The sequence below is a fragment of the Chanos chanos genome, chromosome 2, assembly GCF_902362185.1.
Source record: "Chanos chanos chromosome 2, fChaCha1.1, whole genome shotgun sequence".
NCBI lineage: Eukaryota > Metazoa > Chordata > Actinopteri > Gonorynchiformes > Chanidae > Chanos > Chanos chanos.
This window is the reverse complement of record NC_044496.1, coordinates 2,099,630-2,124,312: the sequence shown is the minus strand read 5'-3', so window position 1 is coordinate 2,124,312 and position 24,683 is coordinate 2,099,630. Positions and strand designations below refer to the sequence as shown.

At 43.8% G+C, this 24,683-nt stretch overlaps 3 protein-coding genes across 3 annotated transcripts; all 3 read left to right on the top strand.

Moving 5' to 3' along the window:
• Nucleotides 1–6,711: 6,711 nt before the first annotated feature.
• LOC115805914 (trans-1,2-dihydrobenzene-1,2-diol dehydrogenase-like) lies at nucleotides 6,712–9,569 on the top strand. Its single transcript, XM_030766619.1, has 7 exons — nucleotides 6,712–6,801; nucleotides 6,944–7,055; nucleotides 7,168–7,349; nucleotides 8,038–8,290; nucleotides 8,682–8,806; nucleotides 9,123–9,273; nucleotides 9,460–9,569. Exons 1-7 carry the CDS (start codon nucleotides 6,712–6,714, stop codon nucleotides 9,567–9,569), a joined length of 1,023 nt encoding a protein of 340 aa, XP_030622479.1.
• Nucleotides 9,570–10,173: 604 nt separating this feature from the next.
• On the top strand, nucleotides 10,174–18,098 carry LOC115804489 (trans-1,2-dihydrobenzene-1,2-diol dehydrogenase). The gene is made up of 7 exons (XM_030764960.1): nucleotides 10,174–10,305; nucleotides 11,307–11,418; nucleotides 11,550–11,713; nucleotides 12,121–12,373; nucleotides 16,656–16,780; nucleotides 16,878–17,028; nucleotides 17,906–18,098. The coding sequence occupies exons 1-7, from the start codon at nucleotides 10,216–10,218 to the stop codon at nucleotides 18,013–18,015; spliced, it is 1,005 nt and encodes a 334-aa protein (XP_030620820.1). The 5' UTR covers nucleotides 10,174–10,215; the 3' UTR covers nucleotides 18,016–18,098.
• A 997-nt stretch (nucleotides 18,099–19,095) lies between these two features.
• On the top strand, nucleotides 19,096–24,463 carry LOC115804490 (trans-1,2-dihydrobenzene-1,2-diol dehydrogenase-like). The gene is made up of 7 exons (XM_030764962.1): nucleotides 19,096–19,185; nucleotides 20,185–20,296; nucleotides 20,562–20,725; nucleotides 21,138–21,390; nucleotides 23,304–23,428; nucleotides 23,526–23,676; nucleotides 24,328–24,463. Exons 1-7 carry the CDS (start codon nucleotides 19,096–19,098, stop codon nucleotides 24,435–24,437), a joined length of 1,005 nt encoding a protein of 334 aa, XP_030620822.1. The 3' UTR covers nucleotides 24,438–24,463.
• Nucleotides 24,464–24,683: the final 220 nt, after the last annotated feature.

Below are 24,683 nucleotides of genomic sequence, written 5' to 3'. Positions count from 1 at the left end.
TTAGAAATGCTATCTCTCTGAATGAGCCCGCTCTGTCAGAAACCACGGCTGTTTTGTGTGAGACAGCGTGACTAACTGACTATGTCCAATCCGAGCGTGGAGCAACCAGCGTCAAATCACCCAGGCCACAGTGAGGGAGTCATCCAAATGATTTAAATAATTTCCACAGAGAGAGAAAAACACACACACACACACACACACACACACAAACACAAACACACACATCTCAGACTTGTGGAGATACACACAAAACAGAATCCAGTTCCTAATCCTCTGCAGTGGCTCATTTGGCGACGGAGGGAAATGTTGTTTTTTTTTTCCCTTTTCCCCCCCCGTCTTCCTTTCTTCTCTCTCTCTCCTCCTCCTTTGCTCCCAGCGAGATGAGCGATTGCATTACTAATTCTCTGGTGAGCTCTGAGGTGTTGAAGTGCGTGTATCTCCTGTGACTCACGGACTGAAGCCAGCCGCAGGTTCATACAGAGGTGTCAGCCAGGGTCAGAAAGCACACCCTGACAGTAATGCACTGGTCAGAGTAGATTTATACATCTAGAAATGATATACAAATATATATATATATATACATATAAACATTAAACATAACAAGCAAAGCATATAGAAAATACACGAGTGTGTGAGATTTGTGTGACCCGTGAAGAGAGAGCATAAGTGAGAGAAAGAGAAAGAGAGACAGACAGGGAAAGAGAGAGAGAGAGAGACAGGGAAAGAGAGAGAGTTGGAGAATGAGACTGAGAATAAGAGAATCCTTCATTCTGGAATAGTCACTGATTTGATGACATTTGCAGAAGTTACAGACAGCGTGGACTTTGTCCTCTCTGCATTAGCAGACAGTAATTCTACACATTGCAGTCAAAGCCTGTGTAGGATTGGACACGCTGTGTTTCTGTGTGAACAGTCAGTGTGTACAGGGGGAGTTCTGTTTTGCAGTGTGGGAAATTACTGCTTCCTTTTTCCCTCCTGTTTTTTCTTCTCATCTGCAGGTGTACAGGAGAGCTGATTACCAATGGCATCTCCACTGCGAAGGGTGAAGCCAAGCGTGACACTCACACACACACACACACACACACACACACACACACACACACACACACACACACACAGCGTGCCCTTGGCACCTTTTCGCCAGGGGATGCCAGATATAAATATCACCGACTACATCGTGCAATTAAACACAGACATGCATGAGTGCAATTAAACACAGACATGCATGAGTGCAGAGAGATACATACAGACTTGTCTCTCTTTCTCTCTCTCTATGTGACTGACTGGTTTACCTGCTCAGAGATATTAAACACATGTTAAACCTCCACCACACTGGTCTGGTATCAGTCTTAAGGTTAGACTCAGAATTGTCCGTATAAGGAGACAGGTTTGGGAAACTGATCCCGGTGTTTCAGTTACGACAGAATGTGAAAGTGAAATGATGTGAAGGGTTCTCCTCAATGTCTGTGTAACATTTCAACAAATGCTGTTGAGGTTTTATAAGTGTATCTGTCTGCCGGCTGTCAGCCAGACTCCGGCTGCTCCCGGACCGGAGCCCGTCTCCATACTGGAGCCAAGACAGAAGAGCGCTGATGGGGTCTGTATCTCTACACTCTCCTCACTCTTCACTAATGCTGAGAGACCAAGATAGCAGCCTCTGGAGAGTGCCTCCACCGCCTAAGCTCTGTGTCATGAATGTATGTGTTCATACGTGTGCGTCCATGATGTCTGTCTGTGTGTGTGTGTGTGTGTGTGTGTGTGTGTGTGTGTGTGTGTCCTATTTTGGGTCTGTTGGCTCCCTGCCCATTCTGATTGGCTTGCCGCTGTGATTACTTTATATATTCAAAGTCCAAACCATGCTGACACACTCTTCCTTTGCATCCAAGTTCCATATGCATCTATACTGTATGCCTGTTAAACTGCCAAAATTCATGTTTTTTCTTTTTTTTTTTTTTAGAGTAGTTCATTCCTGACGTAAAAAGATTCTGTTTCTTTCTGTCCTCACCGCTGTTTCTAATGGGCAGATGGTCTTTTCCAGCAACCCTATACAGAACAGAACAGCCCAGTTTCATCAGCGTTAAAAAGGCCTCCTCAGTTCTCAGGGTGTAATCCACAGCTTTCCACTGCTGAGGCAGATGCAGAATGACAATGGAAGTGAATAATGTTTCCCCGGCTCTCGCCCTCTGATAACTCCGACCAGACTGTCAGGAGCATTCCAGCCAATATGTCCCTCACTGCAACAAGGAGTGACAATTTCCTCTCCTGCCCACAGTGTCTCTGTGTGTCTCTGTGTGTCTGTATGTGTGTGTGTGTGTGTGTGTGTGTGTCTAGTCGGTTTCAGAGGGAAATGAAGAGTCATGTCCTCTAAACTTACGCGTTGCCATGCAAGATAGAGTAGCTCCCTCCTTTTCCCTCACCCTCTATCTGCAACAACCAATACTCATTAACATCCTGTTTACAGTGGGTGTGGCTACGTCACCCCAGCAGCATGATTCTTATTTATTAAGGCACATATTTCAAATTGACAAATGATATATACACACATAGTCATTTTATTTCTCTTTCACTGCAGTGATTTGTTTTCAGGGGTTTAAGTAAATTCTTGTAAATCACTACTCTTGTGTGTGTGTGTGTGTGTGTGTGCATGTATGGGTATGTGCATGTGTGTATGTGCGTGCGTGTGTGTGTATGCGTGTGTGTGTGTGTGTGTGTGTGTGTGTGTGTGTGTGTGTGCGTGTGTGTGTATGTGTGTGTGTGTGTGTGCATAGAGTGAAAATCTTTGGTGTGAATTCGCTTCTTCCTTCTTTTCCCTTCATGTCTGAAACCCTCTCACACGGAAGAATCTCTCTCCCTCTCTCTCTCTCTAACACACACACACACACACACACACACACACACACACACACACACGAAATAATGATGTTTCTTTGTCCTGTAACATTCAGTAGTGTAGCAGTCTATAGTATGATCACTAAAATGTGTGAGTGGAAACAGTTCCATCGCCAGCCTGTCACATGACCACGGCAACACCTGATGGCTGTTCTGACGTCTCTCTTCGGACCATATGTCCGCCGAGTCCCCGCTCAAAGTCGGCCCAGCAGGACGTCCAAACTGTACACGCGTGTGAAAACTGAACTCTGTAAACAGAAGTCGGCCGTAGCTGCGTTGGCTGTTTTTGCGAGACACATAAGGGCTTACGTGCTAAAAGCTGCGTTAGTCCCATCTGCGCGTCCAGCTCTGCCGCGGTGCTAAGTCAGCAGCGCCGCGGAGGCGTGAGCGTCGGATCGGCCCAGCCAGGTGAGCGCTTTCTGCAGGCTTAGATAGGACCATCTGAGGTCTCCAGACAATGATCCATTCAAAGAGTCGCATTACAGCAGGCTTCTGCCCAGCCGCCCCCCCCCCCTCCCCCCCCACTCTGACACGTCCTCTAATGGGGGAAAAAATGTAGTGTTGAAACATCAGTACAGTTTGTTCCACTGACAACATGAGTTATTGCTGTATGGTCCAGCCCCCCCCTCCACACTCCCCCTCCCCCGGCATTCATCATACCAACATCCCCCTCTCAAACTCTCAGCAACCCCCCCATCCCACCTCACCCAACACCTCCTCCTCCTCTCCTCTGACCTTGAGTCACCACTAAAGAGGGAGAGTGACTTTAGCGCTCCTTGAAAATACCTTCCCTCCCATATACACACACACATACACACACACACACACACACACATATACACACACACACACACACACATTCATACAAACACGCATATATATTTGCTCTTTCTGTCTCTCCCTCTCTCTCTCTCTCACACACACACATCATAAAGGACTACAGAGAGCAAAACACTAAGATGATTTTAATAATTAATTATTAATGATATATTAATAAATATACATGTTATATATAAGGATTTAAGGATGAATAGTTTTTTTTTTTTTAAAGACAATATATTGTCGAAAGCATGAAGTATCCGAAGACCTAGTTCGGTTTGTATATTCGTAGACTATTTTCAAACTACTTTGACTTTGTACCTCATTGAGAACAGTTTTTTTAAAGCGTATTCAACCTAACCATTATTCAGTGAATGATGATTTTGTCTCTGTATTCAACTCTTAATAAAACCGTTGGGTATTTGCATTATATTTAGACTTGGGATCCGAGGGACTTATTTTACCGTATTGTTCTAGGTCACTGTGATGCGACAGCAGTGTAAAAGCTGTGGACAGAGAAACAACCCAAAAAAAAACCAAAAAAAAACTGTCAAATTCTCCTGTTTGTCACCAGTGCGTGTCACGCCCAGACCCCACTCAAGGCCAGCGCAGGAGGTACGGTGACAGGTCACATGACACGCAGGGGCTAGCCGTAGTTCACCGTGACAGAGGGACAAAGACAGTGACGGTGCATGAAAATTTCATCCAATAAGTACTCAGAGAAAGAGGCGACGAGAGGGGAAGGTGTTTGTCCAGGACACGGTGAATTAATGAGGGCCCCCCCCCCCCCTCGCTTTCGTCTGCCGCGGCTCTCAGACTGGGCTCTCAAACGTTCCCTTCCACCGCCTTGACCGGGGGGGGGGCCTCAGACCCAGCCGAAAGACATATTTCTGTTACTCCGAGTTACCCAATCTGTCAGTAGCAGACGCATTAAACGTCTCTCAGTGTCACATGTAATTTGAGTTACATGTGTCCTCCAATCATTTAAATGTGTTTTCATCACTTTGGTCCCTTTAACGCTTCTTTTAGACTGTGGTCTGGTGCAACTCTCTCTCTCTCTCTCTGCACTAGTTTGTCCTCCTGGACATTCATCTTGTCACACCCTGAAGATGTTCTTCACCAGAGGATCTACTGGAGCCTTCAGTCCTGGAATGCTTCTCCTTCGTTTGACCCTGATCTGTGACGGGGTGAGTGAAAGTCAGGTTTATGATCCAGATAAGGAAAGCATTTCTCCCTTTCTGTCCAGTGTCACCATCAACGCCAGCTTGATGGAATGGCTGAGATGGATTGGGGGGCGGGGGGGTCCTAACTGATCCTAACTGGCCACACATAGAGGGCACCTATGAGCCTGAACTGGTCCCACTGGTAGATGACAAACTGAACAGCTGATCAGATCTCTCAAACAGGCAATACCCCTCCACACTCATCCATCCCTTCACTCGCTCCATGCTCTCTCTCCCAATGACGTCATCTCCCTTCCACCTCCCAGTGCACCTCCGCAGGGGTGCTTCACAAAATAGGCGGAAAAATGTTGAAATTCGCAACAAGAGAGAACTGGGCATTCCCATGGTAACCAGGTCCTCTGGTACAGGCAGCAAGATTAGGCCAAGCCCCATACCATTTGCATACAAATTGCCCAGCTGGTACCTTGTCGTTATGACAACAGCACACAGCTCCCAGAATGCCTTTGGAAGAGCACAAAGGAAGAAGCCAGCCCGCAGTCATTGATAAAAATTTCCTCCCCTCCTTCCTCTGTATAAAGGTATTGAGAATTTCATCAATGACAGAGTGAATCAGTTAATGAAGTGGATCTGAGTTGATTGAAGGGTCATGGCAATGGGAGAAGACAGGTGCAGTGGATTTGTAGTTCATGTGGAATGTCTGAGCAAGCTACTGTAAACCATTATGAAAACCAGTAAGTGAACATAAATAAGCTTCAGTGGATCAGTGAAAACAAAAGAAATGTCTGACTGGCTGATTGCACATCTTACTTAAAGAGAGATGAAAACAATTAATTATGTTTTTTTATTCTAATTGGGTTAAATAAATACAGAATCACTGCAATCTATTTTATGAATTCATTTGACATTGCTGCAAAACCATTAAGCACCATGAATGAAACCGATTTTTGTTCCCCCTTACTGATATTCTGCGCTGAAAATACACTGCCATCTAGTGGCAAATAAGGTAAACACACAAAAAGCAAAAATTACAACATGGCTAAAAACATACCATCTAATCAACATGCAGTGGCTTATAACCGTGAAGGTGACAGTCATCCAGTGTCACAACCAATTAGGAAAAACACATAAATGTCCATTCAGTCTGAATGTGTCTCAACCATAATTTAAAGACCTTCGCTACTTTTCTTCCTACCCGTCTCAGTGTGGACTGAGCAGTGGAGAGAGAGAGAGAGAGAGAGAGAGAGATGAGAGATGAGAGCCTTGTGAATGAAGCATTCCCACGTTGTGTTTACTTATTGACCAGCGTCACACAGAGCGCCACACAGTCAGGTCTACAACAACAAAAAAAAAAGGATCTAAAAAAAACACACCCTCGTGCTCTCTCAGCGGAACGCTCACACAAAGCACAGGTCAGTTTCACATGCACACTCTCAACCCTTGCCCTCACACGGGTAATGTAAAACAGTGGAAAACCCCTCTCACCAGCCTGGCTACAGATTATGAGAGTCATCCTGTTCAGACCGCTCTCACCCGGTTTCAACAGCACCAAGACACTGCTGGGGCGCTAAAGGGTCGTGACACGAGACTAGGATTCCTTACTCTCTCTTTAGGGCTACAAACAGTAGGGTAAATGAACAACTCCCAACCCTGCCGTATGAGTATAAATGTAAGCCCCCTGACCTGACGGAGGCTGCAGGTTCTCCGGCACCGCAGGGAACGCAGCGTTTTACCGCTCTCGAACGCAGCCCAGTCAGAGCGAAGGCTCCTCACCCGTAGCTCGAAGCCCGAGGGGATTCCCAAGGTTTCCACCCTTCCCAGCATGGCAACTCGATGGGGTATCTGCGGAGCAGGAAAGATCAGCCATGATTTCAGCGTAGCCATGAAAACGCTCCCTCCTGGAGATCACAAGGTATTCTGGTCTTGACTCTCTCATCCTCACTGACAGCAATCAGCTGGGATCTGAAATCACACCATGCTTTGCTCTCACACACACACACACACACACACACACACACAAGATTCTATGAGTGTGTTTGTCATGTTTATCATAGCTAGCAGCAGTGGCTTCCAGAAGTCTGGAGCGTGCCCAGGAGTTTGCCCAGAGACATGGCATCTCAAAGGTGTACGGGAGCTACATGGAGCTGGCCCAGGACCCAAACATCGGTGGGTTAATACTTCACAGGGCCAAGCTGGGCACATAAACAGTCTTATCATGTCACTGCATACAACTGAGTTTCCTGAGTGTGTGTGTGTGTGTGTGTGTGTGTGTGTGTGTGTGTGTGTCTGTTCACAGACATCGTGTACCTGGGGGTCCTGCACACACAGCATATGGAGGTGGGTCTGCTCTTCCTTAACGCCGGGAAGAACGTGCTGTGTGAGAAGCCCTTTGCCATGAACTCGAAGCAGGTGCAGCAGCTCATCTCTGCCTCGAAGGAGAACAACGTCTTTCTGATGGAGGTACAGGCTGAGTATACAGCGTTAAATACTTAACTTAACAGTGATCTGACACAAACACAAAATCAAAAAAAAAAAGAAAAAGAAAATTAAAAGTGAGCAGTGAACATTCTTCGACTAAACCCATCTTAATATCTTTGTTGGACAAATGTCTTGCAAGAAAATCCATCTTCACTCCTGCTGGACAAAAGTACTCTCGCAATTTGACAAATCTGAAATAAATTTTCATCTAATAAACCACCAACTATTCATTTTTTTGGTGTAACTTATGAATAAAGCCATGGTAAAAAAAAAAAAGACCCAACTGACATTAAAGCAAATGTATCTGTCCTAAATTGTCATGACAAAAACCATGAATACGAAGCCATGAACATGAAAAGTTTCAGTAAGAAAAGGATTGCTCCAGGCTCCATGTCTCTGAGTAGATGAGGAGTTCGCAGGGTTGGAGTGTTAAATTAATCAATAACCAACATGCTACTCAACAAAACGTGTCCTATTCATTTCTTTCATAATGCCACACTCACAGACACACACCATACACACTGACCGACTATAATGAACATCTGAATCTCAGACAAGACATTGCTGATATGCAGAAAGAGGCAAGGGGGGAAAAAAAGTGTTGTTGCTTTGTAAAGTTTGCGGATGTCTGAGTTGGATGACGTGACATTTCTCTTCTGTCTGAATCTAGGCCATCTGGTCCAGGTGCTTCCCAGTGCACACGGAGGTGTCACGCCTGCTGGCGGAGGGCACACTGGGTGAGGTTAAGATGGTGAAGGCCTATTTCGGCTCCCCACAACTACACATTCCTCGTTCTGTGGAGAAGGAGCTGGGTGGAGGCGCGCTCCTGGATATCGGGGTCTACTGTCTGCAGTTTGTCTTAATGGTGTTTAAGGGGGAAAAGCCAGAGTCGGTCCACGCCACAGGCGTCCGGCTAGACTCAGGTACGAGTCAGGTCAACTTCTGAAATGTTTTTGGTACGGCAGTCTCTGTAGGCGGCTGAAATAATGTAGAATACGGCTGAATAATTTAAAATATTTTAGGGGCCGTTTTAAAATATCCTGGAATGCCATCACGGAAAGAAAGCTCTTGCACGACCAACGAAGGTGCAAAAATCGTTTTGAAAGCTCCTCATTCCACAAACAGAGTAAAAAGTTTTATCTCAGTGTAACAAGTTTGAAAATCCAGATGTAAAGTGATTGTTTGAGGTCGGGGAAAACACTTCAGGGCTGAATAATGGTCAAGTGCATCTGTGCTGTGTCTGTATTTACTAAAAAAAGAAGAAGAAGAAGAAGTTGCAAATCATCACTGTCTCACCCTCTGGTCTTTTATTAGGAGTGGACGAGTCCATGGTAGTGGTGCTGAAGTACTCCGGAAACCGCATGGCCTGGTGTGCGTTTTCCATCGGTGTAGCCATGCTTAATGAAGCTACGATCAGCGGAACGAAAGGCAACATCAGAGTCAGTTAGCAAGACATACGTAATGTATACGCGTTATTTATAACTCTGACAAAGGCGGAACTGAATGGCAAAATTCTTACATACGCCTTTTTGAAATCACACGTTGCACCAGAAGCGCTTTTTATTTGACAAAGCAGTTCATCTAAAGCAAGCAGGTGCGCTGAAAAAATAGCTGACACTAAGATCGAACCGAAGAAAAGAGCCAAATTTAGCTAAAGTCTAAGTCTGTACCATTTTCTTTCCCATAGTTTTTGCTTCATTTTTGTTTCCCATAAACGAACAGCAGATTCTTAACCGTCAATGTCCACTATTCCAGATTCCTGCTCCCATGTGGTGTCCCACCAGCCTAGTACTAAATGGGAAAGAGACCCAGTACCCTATACCGGAACCCTCAATGCCTCTAAATTTTACCAACAGCACCGGCCTACGGTACGAAGCAGAGGAGGTGCGGCAGTGCTTACTCAAAGGTAAAGCTGTCGACGAAAACGATTTGAAAATGTGTGCTCTTCGCTGGGTCTAATGAAATTCGCTTGTAACTTTTGTTCGGTGAATAGCCGGGTTAAAGGTTAAAGGCCGGTCTTATCCCTAATCTGGGTCGAACACTTTAAACAATGACGCCATCACAGAATTTGACAGTGACGTCTTGTCCACAGGTCTCAAAGAGAGCACGAAAATGCCTCTGGCAGACTCGTCTTTGCTCACAGAGATTATGGATGAAGCGAGAAGACAGGTGGGCGTGGTTTTCCCTCAAGACAACAAATAAGTGACTGTCGTCCAATGTTACGAGTCCTTGTGAGGTGGCGCCTCTGAGCGTGAACAGAGGGTTTCATTAAAATGTTTATGAAAGAGTTTAAAATGTTGGATTATCTCCATGAAAATGATAATCTAAATAAAAAGAAACGCATACACTGTGTGGTGATTTTTTTTTTGTGAACTATTTCGTAAACGTTCGTGTTTTTTTTTTTTTTTTTTCATAAATACCCCTTCATTTGTACAACTCTCAGACGGACGCGAAATAATTTTATTGTGTCCATGTAACTGCAAACAAAAGGCTAGAATAAAAGAATGAAGGCTTAATAATAATGATAAAAATGATAATAATAATAATAATAATAATAATAATAATAATAATAATAAGGAAGAGGAAGAGGAGGAGGAATAGGCCCAACTGGTTCCCTGGGAAAAGATAATCACTAAATGCTCTGAGACTGTAACCAATAATGGATTTAACGGAGCAGACAGCAATTGAGCGACAAATTTCCAGAGGTTTTTCAGCGAACATTAAACAGTTAAAACCAGGCCGTATTAAGACAACACGCGAGCTTTTGTCTCCCTCTGTTGGTAGAAACTCATTCTGTGCACTTAAACTCATTCCTCTTTCAGTCCAGTGACAGTGGTCACACGCCATCATGGTAACCAGGTGGGGAATTTGTAGTGCTGGGAAGATAAGTCATGACTTCACAGTTGGTCTGAAGTCTCTGCCTCCTGAAGACCACCAGGTAACTTTTGCAAAATACGGACGTGCACGGCGGACAGTGACCTAGCTGGCAAACAGCCGAAGGAAATCGGTCCATTCACTGGAATCTAAAAATAGCGTAGCACCGCGAAACTATACCACTATAGTATCACACGGGCGCAAATCTGATAAACTGTGAGACAGCTGTACGAGTTTGTGCGCGGCTCTGTGCGTTTCTAAAAAGAATAAGGCAGACATCTTGTGGGATTAAGTTACGCAACAGATCAGGGAGATGAGTAGAATGTTGTTCCAGTCATAAAGCGAAACTAAAGTATCAACACTACCACTTCTCACGAATAAAGGTTTGTGCATTCCGCTCGTCTGTTGCAAAGCAGAGCTGGTTTTCTACTCTGTACATTCAATGAACGTAGCGAAACGTGGTCAAGTAAACTTGGACTAATCAGCGAGAGCGCATATCTTCCGAGAATTGTTGAACCGAACTCGTGTCTTAACCCACGCCATACTGTTACTTTTACTGTTACGGTCCCAATCTTTATTTATTTTGCAACACGACTGTGTACAGTTGTGCAAGACCCTGTTAAGTACACTCGGTCATGTATGCGTGTAATTCGTGGAGTTTCGTTTTAAACTAACGCCAAGTTGCACAGTTAAAATTTGCACAGTATACGAGTTGTTTGAAGGGTGCTACACTCACCAAATTCTTTTAATGGGGAGGACAGTGTTGTGAGATTGTATTGCCATTAAATCATAACACAGGAATCAAGGATTGAATACATGTCGATACATTGCAAATATACAGTAGTCTATACAGGACCAACGCGAATTAATAAAGTGATAAAGATCCATAATAAAATGTATTATTTGTCATTTAAACGTGCATGTCGTGTCACGTGACACCATTTAGTGCAACTCCGCGCTGACGTCCCGTACGACCTTAAGTGACCCGATGGGGGATGCTTTTGAGGGTTTCTGTTTGTAGGAAGCAGTAATGCCTAGGTAAATAATACAAGAGCCGTTGTGCAGGTTGTTGCAGTGGCGGCCCGTAATTTGAAGCAGGCACAAGAGTTTGCTCAGACGCACAGCATCCCTCGCGCATACGGAAACTATGAGGATCTGGCCAAAGATACCGAGATTGGTGAGTCTTTGCACTACCAAATATTTATGTGTCATGAATTTCACAATCATGAACTTGTACAACACTTGTAATTGACTGCGGGTTGGGATAAAATGATGAAAACCTTGTGTTTTCTGTTTGTCCGTGTGCAGATGTGGTGTACGTGGGCACTATTCACCCCTATCACCTGCCAGTGAGTGTGATGCTGATGAAGGCCAAGAAGAACGTGCTGTGTGAAAAACCCTTGGCCATGAACCTGCGGGAGGTGAAAGAGATTGTGGCGTGTGCCAAACTGAACAACATCTTCCTGATGGAGGTTTGGACAGAGTGTGACAACAGCCAACAAACAGACAACGTGTTTTCCTGTTTCTTTTAGATCCACTGAGTTCTCCATTTGTAACTGCTGTTGTATAATATTTCAAATTTCTGCTGAAATTAGTCTTGAACAACGTCTTCCTGATGGAGGTTTGGAGAGAAGATTGTGTTTTCACGTGTCTTTTAGGAGTTTTTCAGAGTTTTTAAAGATTGAAGACTGAAGTTTCATTTGTAATTGTAATTGATGTTAAGCATATCTAATTGAGAGTGCCTGTGATCTGTGCTTTGTTTTGATTCTGTATGCATTTGGATACAACAGCATCGGAAAGACCTTGAATACCCCCCCCCACACACACACACACTCTCTCTCTCTCTCTCTCCCTCTCTCTCACTACATGGTTCCTGCAGGCTGTGTGGACCCGTTTTTTCCCAGCCTCAGTGGAGATCAGTCGTCTGCTGACCCAGGGGGACATTGGGGAGGTCAAGGTGGTGAGAGCAGATTTCGGTGTCCCCCTCAGAGACGTGCCTCGTTCTGTGGAGAAAGAGCTTGGGGGCGGAGCGTTGCTGGACATTGGCATCTACTGTGTGCAGTTTGTGTGTATGGTGTACAAAGGAGAGAAGCCAGAGTACATCCAAGCCACAGGCGTGTGTCTGGACACAGGTAAAATTCACTGGCTCTGTGCCTGCTTTAAACTCAGAAAACACAGCAGTCAGACAAATGTTCCTCTCTCCCAGATTTAATCTGTAAGAGTCTTATTTGCACTGAGGGCTATTCAGACAAACAAAACAACAAACTTACAAACCAGTGAATGAATGTTCTGCTTTTCAATAACCAGTTATACAAACAATTATCTAAAAAATCAATGGTAAGTGCATTCCTTGAGTGAGAATGCGGTTGAGTGATTAATATGTAATCTACAGTGGCATGAGTCATTTTGCTTTGCGACTGAGCAATCAGTAGAATGTCTGCAAGACATCAGGCTCCTGCAGGACACTTTGTTTTTGTTTTGTTTTGTTTTTTCTGGCGAATGTTTAACCGAATAACTATGTCTCCCTCCTGACCCTTAGAAAGTGCTATAATTGAATCTTTCATTTAATCAAGGATCAAGGATATCTTTTGTATTCCCAAGGGGCAATTTGTCGTACAGTCAGCAGTATCCACACAACATCAGACAAGCAATAATAAGTGCACAGTAAACACAACATAAAAATACCCACTGTTGTCTCACAGCAAGAAGGTCCCAGGTTCGAATCCCGGTCGTTTCTGTGTTTAGTTTGCATGGTCTGCCCGTGTCTGCGTGAGTTTCCTCTGGGAGCTCCAGTTTGCTCCCACAGGCCAAAGACATGTAAGTCAGGCGAATTGGAGACACTAAATTGCCCCTAGGTGTGAGTGTCTTTGTCTGTGCGTCTGCCCTGCGATGGACTTGCGACCTGTCCAGGGTGTTTCCCCATCTTTTGCCCAGTGAGCACTGGGATAGGCTCCAGCACCCTGCAACCCTAATTAGGACAGGCTGCTTTGAGAATGAATGAATGTTTATATTTGCATTTGGTTTTTTGCATATGGTATTGCTCGAGGTGATTTACAAAAAAAGCATAGAACAGACCTAAGCCAGCATGTCTCAGTATGGAAAACTCAACCCAACATCCACTCCAACATGTCTCAGTATGGAAAACTCAATCCAACGTCCACTCCAACATGTCTCAGTATGGAAAACTCAATCCAACGTCCACTCCAACATGTCTCAGTATGGAAAACTCAACCCAACATCCACTCCAACATGTCTCAGTATGGAAAACTCAATCCAACGTCCACTCCAACATGTCTCAGTATGGAAAACTCAACCCAACATCCACTCCAACATGTCTCAGTATGGAAAACTCAACCCAACATCCACTCCAACATGTCTCAGTATGGAAAACTCAACCCGACAACCACTCCAACATGTCTCAGTATGGAAAACTCAATCCAACGTCCACTCCAACATGTCTCAGTATGGAAAACTCAACCCAACATCCACTCCAACATGTCTCAGTATGGAAAACTCAACCCGACAACCACTCCAACATGTCTCAGTATGGAAAACTCAATCCAACGTCCACTCCAACGTGTCTCAGTATGGAAAACTCAACCCAACATCCACTCCAACATGTCTCAGTATGGAAAACTCAACCCAACATCCACTCCAACATGTCTCAGTATGGAAAACTCAACCCGACAACCACTCCAACATGTCTCAGTATGGAAAACTCAACCCAACAACCACTCCAAGCGCCATATATGGTTTTAGTGATTAATGGAGTATAGGTGCATAGTTTGGTTTTGGATTGGATTTAGATGTAGACAGGTGCAGTTCAACTGGCCGCTCTGAAGGCCAGCATTAAGGCCTTGAACCAGCCGCAGACATCCAGTGGAGGGAGACAGAGACTGGAGTAGCATGTGAACAGTTTGGCAGGTTAAAAACTGAGGCAGCTGCTTCATTTTGAATCCTCTGGAGTGGACAGACTGAACATGCAGGAAGACATGCCAAGTGCACACTGCCGGTGTCCAGGCAAGAAACGACCAACGCCTGGACCACAAGCTGCGTTTAGTGCTCCGGGAAATGTCCTGATATTTCTGATTTTCTAGAGAGCCTATCCGCACAGTTGTTTGACCACCATGATGTGGTCAAAAAACACTGTATTGTCATGTACCGTTACTCCAAGGTTTCTTACCTTTGTTGAAGGGTCTTAGTGTCGATCACCCTGTCTTTTGGATTGGATGGGCTTGCAGGAATGACCAGGGGCTCTGAGCTCCGTCTTGGAGAGTTTGAGCTGGAGGTGACGGTTTGCCATCCATGGGCCGACATCAGTGGACAGACTGTGACCCATGCTGAAATGCTAGTGTCAGTGGGTGGAAAGGATTGGTAGAGTTGAGTATCATCAGCATAGCAGTAATGGGGGATAAAAGTGATCAGCTCATAGGGCTGAGAGAGATAGCAGAGAGTGAGAAAAGGAGTGGGCCAAACACTGAACCTTCTGGCACACCGGCTGAGACATGTTACAGTTCTGATACTTAACCCCTCCATGAATTATAATGACATCCACAGAATAACACCTCTCTGACATAATACATTCAGTGCTCCGTACTTTGTATATTATGTTGATAGGCCAGGCTCATCAACACCATCACGCTGCAGCGCATAGTGACCATGGCGTAATCACAGTATGACAACAGTCATGGAAAAACACTCCTGTAATGTATCATATTAACACATTTTAACACAATGGCGTGCCAAGTTTGGATTGGTTGCGTAAGATTATATCATTTTATTGTTATAGATACGCCAAGTGTTTGTCAAATTTTTGTGAGAACACAGAAGGTTTTATAGCTGTTTTATGACAGTGTTATTATGTGTGTGTTATGAAAAGTCTCTATGAAAATATTTTACCATGGAGTTGTCTTTGAATAATGGTTTGTAACATTATTGTAAATGGAATAGTTGTTTTCTGTGTTTTGCAGGTGTGAATGTTGTGGAAAGTGTTTGAAATGAATTTGTAACGTGATAGTTTCTAGGTAACAGAGCAGGGAGATTGGTTAAACTGTGTGTTGTAAGGGAATAACTGTGTTGTGTGTTGTGTAACAGAGCAAGGAGATTGGTTAAACTGTGTGCAGTAAGGGAATAACTATGTTATGTGTTGTGTAACAGAGCAGGGAGATTGGTTAAACTGTGTGCAGTAAGGGAATAGCTGTGTTGTGTGTTGTGTAACAGAGCAGGGAGATTGGTTAAACTGTGTGCAGTAAGGGAATAGCTGTGTTGTGTGTTGTGTAACAGAGCAGGGAGATTGGTTAAGCTGTGTGTTGTAAGGGAATAACTGTGTTATGTGTTGTGTAACAGAGCAGGGAGATTGGTTAAACTGTGTGCAGTAAGGGAATAGCTGTGTTGTGTGTTGTGTAACAGAGCAGGGAGATTGGTTAAGCTGTGTGCAGTAAGGGAATAGCTGTGTTGTGTGTTGTGTAACAGAGCAGGGAGATTGGTTAAGCTGTGTGCAGTAAGGGAATAGCTGTGTTGTGTGTTGTGTAACAGAGCAGGGAGATTGGTTAAGCTGTGTGCAGTAAGGGAATAGCTGTGTTGTGTGTTGTGTAACAGAGCAGGGAGATTGGTTAAGCTGTGTGCAGTAAGGGAATAGCTGTGTTGTGTGTTGTGTAACAGAGCAGGGAGATTGGTTAAGCTGTGTGCAGTAAGGGAATAGTTGTGTTGTGTGTTGTGTAACAGAGCAGGGAGATTGGTTAAGCTGTGTGTTGTAAGGGAATAACTGTGTTATGTGTTGTGTAACAGAGCAGGGAGATTGGTTAAGCTGTGTGTTGTAAGGGAATAACTGTGTTATGTGTTGTGTAACAGAGCAGGGAGATTGGTTAAGATGTGTGTAGTAAGGGAATAGCTGTGTTGTGTGTTGTGTAACAGAGCAGGGAGATTGGTTAAGATGTGTGCAGTAAGGGAATAGCTGTGTTGTGTGTTGTGTAACAGAGCAGGGAGATTGGTTAAGCTGTGTGTTGTAAGGGAATAACTGTGTTATGTGTTGTGTAACAGAGCAGGGAGATTGGTTAAGCTGTGTGTTGTAAGGGAATAACTGTGTTATGTGTTGTGTAACAGAGCAGGGAGATTGGTTAAGCTGTGTGCAGTAAGGGAATAGCTGTGTTGTGTGTTGTGTAACAGAGCAGGGAGATTGGTTAAGATGTGTGTAGTAAGGGAATAGCTGTGTTGTGTGTTGTGTAACAGAGCAGGGAGATTGGTTAAGATGTGTGTAGTAAGGGAATAGCTGTGTTATGTGTTGTGTAACAGAGCAGGGAGATTGGTTAAGATGTGTGCAGTAAGGGAATAGCTGTGTTGTGTGTTGTGTAACAGAGCAGGGAGATTGGTTAAGCTGTGTGTTGTAAGGGAATAACTGTGTTATGTGTTGTGCAGGTGTGGACGAAGCCATGGTCGTCACTCTGAAGTTCTCTCAGGGTAGGATGGCGGTGTGCACCTGCTCTCTGGCTGTGGAACTTCCAAATGATGCCGTCGTGGTGGGAACAAAGGGAACCATCCGAGTAAGCTAAAATACTTTTGCCTTATTGTCATATTTATTCATATTCAGGAGAGACCAACAGGATCAAATCAAGCCTTTATTCTGTGGTACTGAAATAGGTTCCAGCCCATATGTGGTGCCCGACGTCTTTGGTGGTGAACGGAAAGGAGACACAGTACCCCGTCCCCGAGCCATACATCCCCCTGAATTTTATCAACAGCACAGGCATGCGCTACGAGGCTGAGGAGGTGCGCCAGTGTTTACTCAAAGGTACAGTACACTAAAGGCCTCCAATAGGACTACAGTGAAAATCAAGAGTGACATATTGTGATGTCATAACCAAACTTTCACCACAAGATGGCACCATGGAGCACCTTCAACTTTTTAAAACAGTAATGAATTCTGTAGTTTAAACTTGGTCTCTCCCTTCTATAGCACAGAAAAAACAAAGCTTTTTTTTAATAAGCTGATGAATCAGGTGTGACTGGGAAAAACAGTGCTAGGTCATTGTGGATTAGGTTAGGCTTTATAATTCATAGTTTTTATGGGCTCAACCATAAAAAACTGTCTTTAAACTAAATGTAACTTTATTATATTTCTTACAGTAAGGAAGGCATCGTGCACATTCGTCTGTGACTTCTTTGTGAAGAACTCTTACAGAAAGTTAAAAGTTTCTGTCGGTTTGGTCATAAGTGAGGGTCATGACCTTATAAATCAGGCAGTGTGTGTGTGCTCTGATATCAGGCAGTTTGTGTGTGCTCTGATATCAAGCAGTGTGTGTGTGTTCTGATATCAGGCAGTGTGTGTGTGTTCAGATATCAGGCAGTGTGTGTGTGCTCTGATATCAGGCAGTGTGTGTGTGCTCTGATATCAGGCAGTGTGTGTGTGTTCTGATGTCAGGCAGTGTGTGTGTGCTCTGATATCAGGCAGTGTGTGTGTGTTCTGATGTCAGGCAGTGTGTGAGTGCTCTGATATCAGGCAGTGTGTGTGTGTGCTCTGATATCAGGCAGTGTGTGTGTGTTCTGATGTCAGTATGTAATGGCTTTAAAACTTGGCCTATTTCTGAGCAGTCGACCCTGCTCTTCTACCAGACTGAGCTCCTAATCCAGTGATCAGTCTAACTTTTCTTTTTTTTCTCCCCCCTCAGGTCTGAAGGAGAGTCCACGCATGTCTCACGCAGACTCCGCCCTCCTGGCAGAGATTATGGACGAGGCGAGGCGGCAGGTGGGCGTGGTCTACAGCCAGGACAAGCAGTGAGCTCCACCCAATCACAGTCCGCTAGATCATCCGTCCATGTTTTCATCCCCTCAATAAAACACAAGGTCTAATGTCCTCAAACACATCCCCTTCTAATGTCCTCTTCTGTTTCATTCATGTGTTTTGCAACATTTTATCAAAACGTTGTTTTATTGGTTAAATCCACTTTTTTTTTTTTTTTCATTTTTTGCTTAATAATGTCAAATATAGCACAGAATGGTGCATGCAGCGTCTAGCAGTGGATAGGAAGTATAACACTTAACTACAAGAAAGTACAACTTCAAAAGGCAATATCAGAGTACACTAACCAGAGCACATTATGCATACCTTTTGTTTATTGTTTTCATGAGGGAAACAAATTAAAGTATGCTTTTATGAAATTACATGCTGCGTTTAAAACTTGTTCCATGTGACTACACAATCCATCAAAGACGCCCAGGTGCACTGAAAAACAACTGACACAAAAACCAAACTGTAAAATCCATACTGTTGAAAATGTCTCCTGTTCTTCACTGAATCCAACAAAAATTTGTTTGTAACGTGTGGTTGGAGAAAAGCTGGGTTTAAAGGTCGAAAGCGTAGTCCTAGTAATCTGAATCATGAATAATGAGGCCATCAGAGAGTTTGACAGTGACGTCTTGTCATCAGCAAAAATAATTTAAACAGTTTGTCAATCAGGGATTGGACGTCACAGGACAAAAGGAGTAGGAACATGTTTCCAGCAGAGTCAATTCTGTTCACAGAGATCATGGGTGAGGTAAGGAGACAGGTGGATGTGGTTCTCTCGCAAGACAACAAATAAGTGGCTCGCCCAATGTTACGAGTCCTCGTGAGGTGGCGCCTCTGAGCGTGAACAGAGATCTCCATTCGAATGTTGCGGTTTATGAAAAACTATGTTATAACAGACAGCAATTTTGCATAGTTTAGCCATGGTTTTCAGGTAGCATTAACACCAATCGGTTAAAGCCAGGTCGTGATAAGACAACATGCGAGCTTTTGTCTCCCTCTGTTGGTAGAAACTCGTTCTGTGCACTTAAACTCATTCCACGTTTAGTCCCGTGGCAGTGGTCAGATGGCATCATGGTCACCAGGTGGGGAATTTGTAGCGCCGGGAAGATCAGTCATGACTTCACAGTCGCTCTGAGGTCCCTGCCTCCCGAAGACCACCAGGTAACTTTTCCAAAGAACCGACGTGCATGGTAGACAGTAACCTAGCTGGCAAACAGCCGAAGAGAATCAGTCCATTCACTGGAACCTAAATTCGCACCGCTAATTTATACGACCAAACTATCACAAATCTAATAAACGGTTAGAAAGCCGCCCGAGTTTGTGCGCAGCTTTGTGCATTTCTGAAAAGAATACATAAGGCACATTGTGCGATTATGTTACACAACAAATCGGGTTGTTAACAAGTGTGTTATCATAAGCATAAAACGAAACAAAGTTTCAACACTTAACACTTTTCATAATTAAAGTTATGTCGTTTCACGCTTGCGTGTTACAACGCAAAAATAGCTTGTACAGGCTGCTCTGTACCTTTACAAAATTTTGTTCAGTACAGTATAGGCGACGTAAACCGGGCGAATGAGCTAGACCCCTTCGCTTCCGAGAACTGTCTCATTAAAGACATGTATTAACGCAAGCCACACAATACACGAGCCAAATCTTCATTTCTTTTGCAGTACGACTGTGTTGTAGGTGCTCATTTGTACACGCGGTCACGTCTGAATGTAATTCCTGCCGTTTCTGTTGAAATAACGCGCGAATTTGCACCGATTAAGTTTGACTTCTGCTTTGAGGAAATGTGTACCCGAAACAGAGCTCCACACACAAAATTCCCTTTTGTGCAATAAATTAGTAGTACATTGTAATGTGGTGTGAATTGTAGCGCCAGGAATAAATAAATACTTAAAAAATATATTAAGTCAGGAATTACGGATCGACCGATACATTCCAAATATGGAGTGTCTTATATAGTGTCTTTATGTGAACTAAAACCACTACACAATAAAATATTATATCTCAGGTTAAATATTAACCTAAAGCACCCGTGTAGTGGAATCAAACGCTTATTTCCCGTAAGGCCTTTAATGTCCGGCTGAGGAATGTTTTTGAGGATTTTTGTAATTGTAGGAGTCCTCTGCAAATAATGAAAAAAACATTTTGCAGGTTGTTGCAGTGGCGGCTCGTAATTTGAAGCACGCACAAGAGTTTGCACAGAAACACGGCATCCCTCGCGCATACGGAAACTATGAGGATCTTGCTAAAGATCCCGAGATTGGTGAGTCTTTGCACTACCAAATATTTCCGAGGCACATCATTAGTCACTGGTCACCAAGGCAACGCGTCCATCCTCTGACTCACATACACAGGTCTGTAGAATGGGACAAACCTGACAATGGGCCATGAATTTAAGGCATATCAGTGTGTTTAAACAGCTAGTCTCTGAATTGTGTACGGTCATGAGTTTGTATGTCCCTTGTAACTGACTGTGGGTTAGGGTTAAAATGATGGAAACCTTGTGTTTTCTGTTTGTCCGTGTGCAGATGTGGTGTATGTGGGCACTATTCACCCCTATCACCTGCCAGTGAGTGTGATGCTGATGAAGGCCAAGAAGAACGTGCTGTGTGAAAAACCCTTGGCCATGAACCTGCGGGAGGTGAAAGAGATTGTGGCGTGTGCCAAACTGAACAACGTCTTCCTGATGGAGGTTTGGACAGAGTGTGACAACAGCCAACAAACAGACGACGTGTTTTCCTGTTTCTTTTAGATCCACTGAGTTCTCCATTTGTAACTGCTGTTGTATAATATTTCAAATTTCTGCTGAAATTAGTCATGTTTAACAGCTAGAGTTGTCTGCAATCTGTATTTGGTTTTGACTCTTTGTGCGTTTGGATACAGCAACATTGAAATGACCTTGAATGTGTTCTCAAGTTACTGATAGTGTTGATAAAAAACTCCCCTTCTCTCTCTCTCTCTCTCTCTCTCTCTCTCCCTCTCTCCCTCTCTCTCCCTATCTCTCCCTCTCTCTCTCTCTCTCTCTCTCTCCCTCTCTCCCTCTCTCTCCCTCTCTCTCTCTCTCTCTCCTTCTCTCCCTCTCTCTCACTACATGGTTCCTGCAGGCTGTGTGGACCCGTTTTTTCCCAGCCTCAGTGGAGATCAGTCGTTTGCTGACCCAGGAAGTCATTGGGGAGGTCAAGATGGTGAGAGCAGATTTTGGCTTGCTCCCCACAAACGTGCCTCGTTCTGTCCAGAAGGAGCAGGGAGGAGGTGCTTTGATGGACATTGGCATCTACTGTGTGCAGTTTGCGTGTATGGTGTACAAAGGAGAGAAGCCAGAGCACATCCAAGCCACAGGCGTGTGTCTGGACACAGGTAACACGGATGAGTTCTTTAAAAACAGAAAAAACACAGCAGTCAGACCAGTATGCTTCTTTTTCAAGATTCTGTCTGTCTTGTTTACACTGACACTTATTCAAACAAATAAATAAACAAACAAAAAACCTACCAACATACAAAACAGTAGATGAATGAATAAATTGTGTATGTGAATTTTTAATAGCTACCTGTTAGTGTATGTGAATTGTAGTAATAGTAAACAGCAAATACAAATGTCTAATGGGAAAACAGTTGACTGATAATCTATAGTGGCAGGAGTACTTTTGCTTTGTGACTGAGAAATTGACAGAATTTAGTCTTGGAGACATCAGACTTCTGCAGGGTATTTTTTCATAGTGAATGTTTAATCAAAGAACTGTCTCCCTCCTGAACCTGAGAAAGTGATGTAACTGATTATTTAACCAGTTTGAGGCTCTAGGTCATACAGGCTAAATAGTCACCATCTGATCACTAACAACCTCCCTGTTTCTGTAACACCATGAACCCATAACGTATTCACTACAGCTCATATTCACTACAACTCATATTCACTACAGCTCATATTCACTACAACTCATATTCACTACAGCTCATATTCACTACGGCACAATCACACTACAGCACAATCACACTACAGCACATATTCACTACAGCACATATTTACTACAGCACAATCACACTACAGCACATATACACTACAGCACAGATACACTACAGCTCATATTCACTACAGCACATATACACTACAGCACATATTCACTACAGCTCATATTCACTACAGCTCATATACACTACAGCACATATTCACTACAGCTCATATTCACTACAGCTCATATTCACTACAGCTCATGTTCACTACAGCTCATATTCACTACAGCACATATTTACTACAGCACAATCACACTACAGCACATATACACTACAGCACAGATACACTACAGCTCATATTCACTACAGCTCATGTTCACTACAGCTCATATTCACTACAGCACATATTCACTACAGCTCATATTCACTACAGCTCATATTCACCACAGCTCATATTCACCACAGCTCATATTCACTACAGCACATATTCACTACAGCTCATATTCACCACAGCTCATATTCACTACAGCTCATATTCACTACAGATCATATTCACTACAGCACATATTCACTACAGCTCATATTTACCACAGCTCATATTCACTACAGCTCATATTCACTACAGCACATATTCACTACAGCTCATATTCACCACAGCTCATATTCACTACAGCTCATATTCACTACAGCTTATGTTCACTACAGCTTATATTCACTACAATATAGTCACAGCATAACAACAGCCATGGAAAAAAACCTCTATGATGCATGATATTAACACATTTAACATGTTAGCATGTTTGTATAAGACTTCATTATTATTTTATCATATCAGATAGGTCGCATGTTTGTCATACATTTGTGAAAACACATATGCTTCTACAACCAGTTTATGACAGTGTTATTGTGTGTCTTATGACAGAGAATTCTATGAAAATGTTTGTAATGAATTTGTAATACGATAGTTTCCAGGGAGATTGGACGTTATAGTGATAGTTTCCAGGTAGCAGAGCAGGGAGATTGGTTAAGCTGTGTGCAGTAAGGGAATAGCTGTGTTGTGTGTTGTGTAACAGAGCAGGGAGATTGGTTAAGATGTGTGCAGTAAGGGAATAGCTGTGTTGTGTGTTGTGTAACAGAGCAGGGAGATTGGTTAAGATGTGTGTAGTAAGGGAATAGCTGTGTTGTGTGTTGTGTAACAGAGCAGGGAGATTGGTTAAGATGTGTGTAGTAAGGGAATAGCTGTGTTGTGTGTTGTGTAACAGAGCAGGGAGATTGGTTAAGATGTGTGTAGTAAGGGAATAACTGTGTTATGTGTTGTGCAGGTGTGGATGAAGCCATGGTGATTACTCTGAAGTTCTCTCAGGGCAGGATGGCGGTGTGCACCTGCTCTCGGAGTGTGGAACTTCCAAACGATGCCGTTGCCGTGGGAACGAAGGGAACCATTCGGGTTGGCTAAAAAACGTTTGCTTTATTTACATTTGTATTAATACTCAGGGGAGACAAACAAGATCAAATCAGGCCTTTATTCTGTGGTACTGAAATAGGTTCTAGCCCATATGTGGTGCCCGACGTCTTTGGTGGTGAACGGAAAGGAGACACAGTACCCCGTCCCGGAACCTTATCTCCCCCTGAATTTTATCAACAGCACAGGCATGCGCTACGAGGCTGAGGAGGTGCGCCAGTGTTTACTGAAAGGTACAGTACACTAAAGGCCTCCAATAGGACTACAGTGAAAATCAAGAGTGACATATTGTGATGTCATAAACAAACTTCCAGCACAAGATGGCACCATGGAGCAATTTTAGAATTTTCAACTCTGTGACGGATACATTAACTTGCTTGGTAGTTTATACCGGTGTTTCCCATTTCTCCATGTTTGGTATCTCTCTGCCATAGCACAGATGATAAAGGGTTTAATAGTGATCCAATGAGTAGAACCACGTGTCAGAGCAGGGAGAAGTTTACAATGCACGGGGTGTTGGGCCTAGGAAAAATTTACCCAAACGAATTTGGAACGAGTCAGGCTTTTGCTACAGATAGTTCATAGCAACCATAAAAGTTGTCTTCAAACTAAATTGAATTACTTATTATTAAACTTTATAGAGTAAAGAAGTCATCTTGTGTTCGTTTGTGAGGAACTCTTACAGTAAGTTAAAAGTTTCTGTCGGTTTGGTCATAAGTGAGGGTCATGACCTTATAAATCAGGCAGTGTGTGTGTGTTCTGATGTCAGTAAGCAATGGCTTTAAAACTTGGCCTATTTCTGAGCAGTCGACCCTGGTCTTCTACCAGACAGAACTCCTAATCCAGTGATCAGTCTAACTTTTCTTTTTTTTCTCCCCCCTCAGGTCTGAAGGAGAGTCCACGCATGTCTCACGCAGACTCCGCCCTCCTGGCAGAGATTATGGACGAGGCGAGGCGGCAGGTGGGCGTGGTCTACAGCCAGGACAAGCAGTGAGCTCCACCCAATCGCAGTCCGCTAGATCATCCGTCCCCCCGCGTTTCCATCCCCTCAATAAAACACAAGGTCTAATGTCCTCAAACACATCCCCTTCTAATGTCCTCTCTCTCTTTTTTAATCATTTATAGTTAAGCGCTTGTGTTTCATCCAAGTGTTTCATGACACATTAGTACAACCTCACTGTATTGGCTAAATTAGTGCCGGTCATGACCGTTTCCTCGCCTGTCTGAGTCACATACAGTG